The following is a 10,728-nucleotide window of genomic DNA, read 5'->3' as shown; positions in this document are numbered from 1 at the left end:
CTGAATTCAGGTGATCGTTACCAGACGATCTATCCACAAAAGTATCGTTTTCGTCATGCAATTAGCTATATAGAATTAGTAACTCCTAAATTTCGGAATTTTTAGATACATTGAAAAAATAGAACATTTTACATTTAGCTATGTTGTCACATTCTTATAACAGTCAATACGAAGGTGGCAATTCCGATTGACAGAATTCATACTAAAATATCTCTGTGAGGCAAGGTTACGTGGGTCCCTGGAGTTTGGGTTCGGTGAACTTTTACGGGCTTTACTCTTCTTCTATGCATTATATTGGCTGTATGTTTATGCAGGCTTTTTGCTTTTAAGATAAGAGAAAATGAAAGCAAATGTGTAAACCAATAGTGAGTAGTACTGTTTTTACATGCGTCAGCGTAATGGTAAACCGGCAGCTTCAAGCACGTTCACGCAGATGCTCAACCGAGAAGAAACTTGAGTAGAAGTCCTTAAAGAGCCCAAATACTCCCTACTGGAAAGACTTTTATTTCAATATTCCTTTATTGTTATTGGAGAATTATAAGAAAAAAATTGGAGAAAGAACACAAACAACAAAAAACGTAAAAAGAAGCAAGAAAAAGGCAAAAAAACAAACAAACAAACAAACAAACAGAAACGATGATTGACGGTACCAAAGGAGAAAAACCTGCTGTGGGAGGCAATTCCATCCATGGCCCTAATCTTCAGACTCCTAGGGCATTCCAGCAAGAGAAGATTGCAATCGTTGGTTTTGCTTGTAGACTTCCTGACAATTGTTCCTCACCCCGAGCACTATGGGAGTTCCTGCAGGAGGGAAGAGTTGCGAATAAAAAGCCACCTGCTTCCCGATTCACTCTCGATGCTCACGTATGTTCTCAGAAACCCTCTCAGAATTTTACATTTGGCCTAGCTTGCTGATACCATGGATTGAAAGTACGACGGCCGGAAGAGGCCCCAGACATTGGTCTCACCTGGCGGAATGTTTTTGCAGGATGTTGACCCACGGGACATTGATGCCCAATTCTTCAAATTAACCCCAATCGAGGCAACCGCTATGGATCCCCAGCAACGGCAGCTTCTTGAAGTGGTATATGAAGGTCTTGAGAACTCAGGAATCTCCCTGGAAAGCATATCTGGCAAGAAGGTTGGATGCTTTGTTGGGGCATTTGCCTCTGACTATACAGACATGCAAAACCGGGATCCCGAGGATCGTGTAGAGACAATGTACGCGGGAACGGGTCGGTCAATGATCAGTAATAGGATCAGCCATTTTTTGAACATCAAGGGCCCAAGGTGCGTAAGAATTCAGAGCATCATATATGTTCTTTCACCACATGAGGTGACCTGCGGGAGTCGTGCAATTTTGATTAATTCGCTCTATACAGTATGTCTATTGATACAGCATGCTCAAGCACTTTATACGGCGTGGATGTTGCATGCAAATATCTTCATACTGGGGAAATTGACGGGGCTATTGTTGGTGGCTGCAATTTATTTATGAACCCTGACCCTCTGATAGACCGTCGATACGGCACGGGGGATATCCACTTAACTCGCACAGGCGCATGCTTCACTTTTGATGCCCGGGCAGATGGCTATATGAAGGCTGAAGCAATAAATATGGTATATTTGAAACGGCTAGAAGACGCAATAAAGGATGGGAACCCTATTCGAGGAGTGATACGCGGGTCCGCAATGAGTAGTGACGGATGGACTGCAGGGATAATGAGCCCTGACCCAGACGCACAGGCTGATACAATCCGACAGGCATATGCAAATGCAGGTATCTCCGATATCTCCGAGACAAGTTATGTTGAGTTCCATGGAACCGGCACTAAGGTGGGGGACCTGATTGAGGTTAAGGGTGTTGCTTCAGTATTCAAGCATGGCACCATGAAGAGGCCATTGAGAATCGGATCAGTAAGACTCAAAAATGCCCCATATAATACCTGACAAGATCTAAACTGTTTCTAACCATAGGTGAAAAGTAATATCGGGCACTCTGAGCCAGCAGCAGGTATTTCAGGTCTGCTCAAAACTGTCCTGTCATTAGAGCATGGCAAAATTCCTGGGAACCCTACTTTCAAAAACCCAAATCCAAGGATTAACTTTGCCGAGTTGGGCCTACAGCCTTCTAATATTACCACTGATTGGCCCATAGTCCCTATTCGCAGGGCTAGTGTTAATTCATTTGGCTATGGTGGCTCTAATGCGCATGTCATTATTGAAGAAGCCAAGGAATTAGGGCAACATATCTCTTCATATCTTACAGAGCACGACGACCCATTTGCAGATGCAGAAGTGCTAAGCCGACCTTATCTTCTTCCACTCTCTGCTAATGATGAGAAGTCCCTCCAGGCTTATCTCTCATTACTAGATAGGCATCTTTTAAACCCCCAGGTGCGCATTTCACTTCGGGATCTTGCATATACCCTGTCAGAAAGAAGAACGAGGCACTATTCTCGGGGATTTCTCATTGCCTCAAGTTGCAAACTTGATGTGCACAGTCTTTTGACTAGTCATGCGCTGCCAGATGTACCAAAATTAGGATTTATCTTTACAGGGCAAGGCTCACAATGGGTGGCAATGGGGAAGGACCTGATTGGGACCTTCCCCATTGCTGAAGAACGTGTGAGGTATTTGGATAAAGTCCTAAAATCTATTCAAGATCCACCTACATGGAGCTTGCTTGGTGAGCATATTTTAGAGCTAGCTCATGGATGCTAGGCAAAACTATACTAACATTGACTAGATGCACTGACAAACGCATGGTCTTCGGAGGCTCTCAAAGTTCCTGAAATATCCCAGCCCCTTGTAACTGCAATCCAACTGGCCATTCTGGCGGTATTGGATGCTTGCAGTGTATCTCCCGGCGTGGTTGTTGGTCACTCTTCAGGGGAGATTGCAGCAGCAGTAGCGGCAGGACAGCTAAGCTCCTCTCAAGCAATTAAGATTGCATTCTATCGGGGCAAGGTTGCGTCATCTATTCAATATCTCGAGCCAGTAGGTATGCTTGCAGTTGGAGTTCCTGTTGAGGCATTAAAGCCATACCTTGAAGGTACTTCTGTTGAGATTGCCTGCTTCAACAGTCCAGTGAGCTTAACCCTCTCTGGGACTCGCTCTGAGCTATCTCAAATTGAATCTGCTATCAAGGCAAACGGACTATTTGCTCGGATGCTTCAGGTTAACGCGGCATATCACTCAAAATACATGGTTGGAATTGCGGAAGAATACCAGTTGCTCCTGGAGAAAAATGTGGACTGGTCAGGAGCTGGTGCAGGTGATATCCCGATGGCCTCCTCTACCACAGGAAAATTTGAATCATGGCTAGGCCCAAGTTACTGGGTAAAGAATATGCTCTCTCCTGTTCTTTTCAACCAGGCGGTGCAGAATGCGATCTCTCAGCTCGCCGGAATAGATCTGCTCGTGGAGATTGGACCAAGCAACACACTAGAAGGACCAGTCAAACAAATTAACAAATCTCTCCACGCTCCAGTTAAGTATTGCTCAACCTGGAAGCGTGGGCCTGATGCGCTGAAAACTATGCTAGAGCTAGCAGGAACCCTTTTCAACATGGGCTACCCTATTCAAGTAGATCAAATTAACAGGGACGGTGTACCCGATAAGCCAAAAGTCATTATAGACCTGCCAAATTATGCCTGGAATCACTCCACTAAATACTGGTATGAGAGCGAAGCAAGCAAAGAGTGGCGATTTCGTCCATTCATGCATCATGAGCTTTTAGGAAGTAAAGTCTTGGGCGTCCCATGGGCTCAACCAGTTTGGAAGCAACATCTCCGCCTGGACGATGTTCCGTGGCTTCGGGATCATAAGGTAAGTACCTGGATTGCGTTGGACGATGGTGTAGTGATTATGAAACTGATGCCTTTTCATTTATTTTAAAGATTAATGGCATAGTTATTCTTCCTGCCGCAGGTTACATCGCGATGGCGATTGAAGCCATATTCCAACAGGCAAGAGTGACAGGCAGCCTAGATGTGGCGATTGAAAGAAATCAAGTGACATACCAGCTCCGCAATGTGATGATCAAGCATCCATTAATGCTGGAAGATGGTAGTGTGGATAATAAAATATTTCTCTTCTTGACTGGTTCTCTTGAGAGTAATCAATCGTGGCGCAACTTTAGAATCTTATCGAGCAAAGACAATGTCATGACAAATCATTGTGAAGGCCAGATACGCATCACTGAGCTACCAAGACAGGGTAAGTTCAATCGGCTCTCTTAAAAAGGCACTGCGACTTTGTAGGTGACTTTGCTAAATGACCCAAAGTTGGAACAGAAACGGAGCTACGGCCACTCCAGCACCCTGAGCCAGCGATGGTCTGGTATGATATAGCGCGGCGGAGTTCTCTAGAATTTGGGCCTATGTTCCAGGTCTTAACTAAACTAGAGTGGAGTCCCAATTCTCTTGATGGAAGGACATTGATGTCCTTCAAAGAGCCGGATCCCAACAATCCCTCAACATGGTATGCGCTGCATCCCACCTGGATTGATGCTGGCGTTCAGGCAACCAACATGAAGTTTACGGACCCGAAGGTCAATCCACGCCAGAATAGTTGCCCCCCCGCAGCAATTGATGATGTGATAATATACTCGCAGACGTCAAGGCCCCTGGAGGCTTTGTCGGTGTCTAGTCTCACGTTTACCCAGGTGGGGCGGTCGGACGATCCTAAAAGCTACAAGGCGACCTCGTCCGTGTATAACAGAGAGAACGGCGAACTGCTTTTGGGTATAAATGGTATGCAGCTTAGCGAGCTCGAGACTAGGGATACAGATCATCTTGACCATAAATATACTCAGCTGGCGTGGCAGCCTGATATCTCTCTAATGTCAAACTCCAGCTTCGCTCAATTCGCGCTTGCCTCACCAAGTTCAGAGCCGGACAATACCCCCACGTCAGCCTTCGCTCAAGCTACAAAGCTGATCGATTTAGCTACTCATAAAGATCCATCGTTGAAGTTGTTGGAAGTTACTTGTTTCGACGATTCATTGAGCACATGGATGACTTACGGTCGTGTACAAGTGCCCGATGTTGTGGCCCGCTGTGACTATCACCTTTCCCTTCCATCAGATGCTGCTTTGGTCAAAGCCCAGTTAGAATCTGAAGAAGAGGAGCATTTGAACCTTTATGTTCATGGCAAAGAAAGACCGTTTACCAATTTTGGGGGTGGTATTAGCCATGCCTTCAAAGTAATCATCATCACTGTAAGTCTTTCCGCCCCCAAAATGTACCTTTCCTTTAAGTAGTGTGTATTCATGTGTTTTATGAAGGAACCACGGCTACATCAAGGACTAGTGAAAATGGTAGAAGACGTACGCGGATTATTACACGAAGAGGGTTTTATTATCGTTATTTATGGCGATGCTGAGATGGGCACAAACGATGGTATGGATTACTCTTTTTTCCAGCAAAAGGCTTATCAAGGCTAACCCGGTATAACACTGTTATTACAACTGAGTAGGAGAGTTAAGCTTGATTGAACGTCTTGACCCAGCCGGTTACGAGTGCATTTATCGTGAAGAACACGCCCTGGCCCAGGATACGAAGGGCTTCAGGATCGGATATATTGGATCAGTTGGCAAGCCAGAGCAAACGGATGCCAAACCACCTCCTACTGTTCATCTTATTCATTTTAGGCCCCAGGATGACACCAAGACGAAGATAAGAGACTTCCTTGAGAAGAATGGGTGGCGCCTATCAGAGCATACACTGCCGTGCGATAGTGCAATTCCAGAGAAAGCTTTGATTCTCGTCTTGGATGAGATTATCTCACCTTTGTTAACTGATATTGATGAGACACAGTTACAAGCCCTTCAAAATCTAATGAAACGTCAATGTCGCATTCTTTGGGTTACTTCAGGTGCACAGATGGAAGTGTCGAATCCGCATGGCAGCTTATTTTTCGGACTAGTGCGGTGTCTTCGTTCAGAGCATCCAACCAGTAGGATTATGGCACTGGATATCAGGTCACAGTCAACGCTAGAAAGCTTGTCCGCAGTCCATATCATCCTCAAACGGCTGTGTGGTCAAGACACAAGGGAACAAGATGATGAAGATGAATTTGTGGAAAGAGACGGAATACTACATATCAGCAGAGTAGTCCCTGATCATACTATCAATCAGCTAGCAAAACTAAAGGCTGAAGGACCTGAACTCGAACGGAAACAGTTCGATGACAATTCATCTATCATACGACTAATCAGTAACAGAACCTGGGCATTCAGTGGACTTCAATATTCGATGAACCCGGAAGAGCCAGCCCTTGAGGATGAGTGTGTGCAGATAGAAGTCCATGCGGCCGCCCTAAACTTCAAGGTAAGTCGAGGGATCCGGATAAGTGGCTCCTAGTAGCCAACTGACGCCTATACACAGGATGTGGCGGTTTCCCTGGGGCTTGTTCCAGGTGATACGGAGAAATTTGGCTTGGAATGTGCGGGTATCATTGTAAAAACTGGCAAGTCAGCGACTTCATTCTCTGTCGGTGACAGAGTCGTCGCTGGTGTGAGAAATGGTGGATGCTTTGCAAATAGAGTCAATATTCGTTCTTCTCTCGTCCAAAGGTTGCCCGATAGTGTAACATTTGAGGTATGCATGCTAGCCCTGAAATATTGATCATGTCTAACTTCCTGCACTTCAGGAAGCCTCAACCATGCCAGTCTGCTTTTCAACTGCTTTGTACGCTCTGGTCGACGTGGCAGCGATCAAGGAGGGACAAGTAAGTAGCCCATTCCAATTGCCCAGGTTTTTGGCATTCAATGCTTGAAATCCGGTTAACTCGTGAGAGCAGTCCGTTTTGATTCATTCGGCAGCCGGTGGCGTCGGCCTCGCCGCTATACAGATATGCAAATATCTTAAAGCCGAGGTAGGCCTTGTGCGAGTATTATATCTAGCCAACTTGGAACCCTAATGGTTTGTTGTACTTGCAGATTTTTGTCACCGTTGGTACACTTGAGAAACGACATTTCCTGAAGGAGGAATGGGATATCCCAGAAGACCATATGTTCTCTTCTCACTCTGCCACATTCTCCACAGAGCTCTTGAAAAAAACAAAAGGCCGTGGGGTAGATGTCATCCTTAACTCCCTCACAGGTGACTTACTTCATGAATCCTGGCGCTGTATTGCTGGTGGCGGTACATTCGTTGAAATCGGCAAGAAAGACATCTTAGACAGAAACACATTGTCACTAGAACCTTTCAACCGGAATGTAACGTTTCGTGCGCTTGACCTATCTGCCCCTTCTTTCAAAGAGAGCGACAACTCAAGGTGAGCTTTCATCAGGGCCTGTGGTGTCTTTATTCTCGACTTCAGTCCACCGTGAAAATACATCTAACACCATAACAGACTTCTGCGCCAGACAGTTGAGTTGCTCACTGATGGTCATATAAAGCCGATTCGTATTGACAAGATATTTTCCTTTGCGCAAATTGCCGATGCCTTTCGATATATGCGTGGTGGAAAACATATTGGCAAGGTTGTCATCTCCGATCAGGACCGGAGCAATATAAAAGTCATGGTATAGTTCTCTCCCTGGTAGTTTGCTGGCTATATTTTGACCTGAATATAGGTACAAGCTCCGCTCCCTATTCTGCGTCTAAGACAAGATGTCAGCTACCTGATCGTTGGAGGTCTAAAGGGCCTTTGCGGCAGCCTCGCCCTCTATCTTGTACAGAATGGAGCTAAGAACCTTGTTATCCTCGCCCGAGGTGGTTATGACGATGAGAAGTCCCAGTTGATTATTCACAATCTCACTGGAATGGGTGCACATCTCGATCTTTTACGCGGCGATGTGGCTAATTTGGAAGATGTGCGCCGTGTCTTCCGTAGCAGCTCATATCCCATCGGGGGTATTATTCAAGGGGCAATGGCTTTACGAGCAAGTCCAGCCCTTTCCCATCTATCAAAGTATTTTTTATAATAGACATTCGCTAATCTACTTTCAGGACAAGGCATTTATCTCAATGACTGCAGAAGACTTTCACGTACCTCTCAAATGCAAAGTCCAAGGTAGCTGGAACTTACACAATTGCGCCCTTGAACAAGAATCCCCGCTAGAGTTCTTTACTCTGCTCTCCAGTATCAGCTGCATTTTTGGTGGACATGGACAAGGTACCTACAGCGCAGGCAACATGTTCCTCGATAGCCTCGCTGCATACCGAAAATCCCTTGGTCTCCCCGCATGCTCGGTCAATTTGGGCGTAATTGAGGGTATTGGATATTTCAATCGAGACCGTACGCTCCTCCAGCGACATAAATCTCGGGGATTAAGCACTCTCGATGAAGTCTTGCTTCGAAAGACGCTTGCTTGGTCTATCATACAGCAAACAAGTCAAATTGGGAAACATCTAATGCAGAAGTCGCAACTAATTACTGGTGTCAGTGTTCCCATGGAACTTGACTCTTCAGTAATGATGGGACCCCGCTTCAGTACCTTAAAACCTGGCCCTCGGGCTAACCGTGCAGGTGAAGCGACGTGTACAGGCTCTAATAATGATGCCGACTTGGTCCTTCTAAAGAGGGCACGCAACATCCAACAGAAGAACGTGCATTCTTTACTTTTCCCAGCCACTGTAAATGTTGTTAATAAAGTGTTAATGAAAAGTCTGGGAATGACCACACCACTGGATGAGGCTCGGCCATTGACTAGCTATGGAGTTGACTCACTGGCGTCGGTTGAGCTGAGGAACTGGCTGCGAACCGAATTGAGTGTTGAACTAGGAGCTCTCGATGTGACCGGAGCCAAGACTATGGCAGCGTTATGTGAGACTATTTTGAAGCACTTGCTTAACTAGTTAGCGTTGGATATGAAGATGGGGGATGGATAGGTATTTGGGAGTGTTAAAGATCTAACACCTAGCGATTCAGATTAATTTGCAGAGGCTAGTAATCACTCACAGTATCTCTTTACAGGATTGTAAAATGTAAAATGCTATATTCGTAGATCCCGGTTGTGCTAGATACATCATGCTCCGTTACCTTCTATCATAGTCCGAGTGTGGCAACAGGAAAGGGCATGTAGTTAATAGGTACGGAAATAGGAGCCTGACGACGGGAAGATAGTATGAAGATTGGGGTCAGGAGAGAGGATGCCGGCGTCTTGATATACACGATGGTGATGGTAAGCTAGAAGACAGCGGCGAAATCATAGTGCTGTCAGATTCTAGCATGAGTCGATCATCTCCATCCAAACCCGCCGATACCGCTCCGCACGAATTTTCGAACTGTTCGAACTTCGCGCGTTTCGATGAATCGAATCGCATTCGAATGTATACACATGCCGAGTATCGATATACGATTAAGTTGAAAAGCTTCAAACAAGTATACCATATGTGAAGTATAAGCAAACCTGATGTTGAGTATGATGTGGATTACACTAAAGAGTGGTTTTGTTTATTTTGGTGTGTTTATTTAGTTGTGCAAGCTTAAAGTATATATTTGGTTTTACATTCAATGCCCGTCAATTTTATATCGTGATATTTGCCTTCCCTTTCTTTTCTTTCTTCCTTCTAACACCACACAAACATTGATTGTCAGTACCCCAGATCTAAATCAAGCATGTTCCAATAATATTAGAATGATATTGTGATGATATTTCTCACTATTCTTTTCTTAGGCATAGGCTTAACACATGTGCAATGGTGAGTAGTGGTCTCCACATAACTCGCCTCCTGCCGTCGTTTCGGGAGAATAGACCTGATCCCGGATCGTCTAAGATTATATCGTTATGCATTTACGATAAACTGGGAGACTTGGGCGCCGGAGAAGGATCACAACCAATGCTGAGGGCGATGGATGAGATGGAACAAGACTTTCGTTGTATCGTTAATGACGGTTTGGTAGCAACGCGGAGAGCGGGGGGCCTCCGACTTCATATAACTTCTAAGCTTTCATATACTAAATAGGACTGTGTTGGTATTGGTTTGTCATATGGTCTCACCCATCCCCGTCGAGACAAGGGACGTTCCTAGGCACTATGTGGTAGAGCCCGCAGACAAGACCAACAGAGCGGGTGAGGATGGTAGGGCGGCGATCGGAAGACCATGGGGTCCCCAGTGTCGGCGACAAACCTTTATACCGGGCGAGGGATGGCTTTATCACCGGTGATAAAAGTGGATGCGCTTCCTCATAGCCGTCCAATGGTACGCATAACACATGGGCTGGAGCGTCGATGAGAGATGGGAAAGATTCTGTGGTCTTCTAACGAAATCCATCAATGGTCACAAGTAGGTAACTCTCAATCCCTCCCGCCTTTCAAGGGGAAACCATGGATGTGAGCTTTTATCACCTGTAATGCGGGAGGGGAGAACTTGTTCCTGCTCCACTTCTATCACTTTACTTTACTTATATTCCTCAGCCTTCTCACGGCCGTAGGCTACATGTAGCCCTTTAATTTGATTCTACCACTAGACCAAAATACGAATCCGTACCCAGTCTAAGGTGTGGTAGTTTATAATCAACTCCCTAGCTAGTGCTATCTAATCGCGCTAGCTATGGCAGTTACACCCGCAAATACATGTATTAATTTTCCTCCTCCTTACGGTTCCTTTTCACCTGGTTCTCCACTGAGAATCTCATTGTTTTAATGAAAAAATTGAGCACTACTTTGACCACTTCCATGATGGGTTTCCATGTCGCTATATTGCCGTCAATGGTTTTCCTCTCCTGGTTGAGTCATGTAGATCGTCCCCCTAGCACGTAAGATAAGTCTCT

General features: G+C 45.5%; 1 protein-coding gene across 1 annotated transcript; it reads left to right on the top strand.

Moving 5' to 3' along the window:
• Positions 1-636: 636 nt before the first annotated feature.
• Positions 637-8,810, top strand: BGW36DRAFT_393834 (uncharacterized protein; the record flags this gene model as incomplete). The annotated part of the gene is made up of 15 exons (XM_046217851.1): positions 637-864; positions 932-1,290; positions 1,383-1,917; positions 1,978-2,689; positions 2,789-3,859; positions 3,916-4,221; positions 4,290-5,224; positions 5,559-6,335; positions 6,393-6,605; positions 6,658-6,735; positions 6,808-6,882; positions 6,947-7,284; positions 7,363-7,534; positions 7,586-7,894; positions 7,962-8,810. The coding sequence occupies 15 exons, from the start codon at positions 637-639 to the stop codon at positions 8,808-8,810; spliced, it is 6,957 nt and encodes a 2,318-aa protein (XP_046076538.1).
• Positions 8,811-10,728: the final 1,918 nt, after the last annotated feature.

The sequence above is a fragment of the Talaromyces proteolyticus genome, assembly GCF_021365285.1.
Source record: "Talaromyces proteolyticus strain PMI_201 chromosome Unknown BGW36scaffold_2, whole genome shotgun sequence".
Lineage (NCBI taxonomy): Eukaryota > Fungi > Ascomycota > Eurotiomycetes > Eurotiales > Trichocomaceae > Talaromyces > Talaromyces proteolyticus.
The sequence above is the reverse complement of the archived record's forward strand: the minus strand, read 5'-3'. Positions and strand labels throughout refer to the sequence as shown.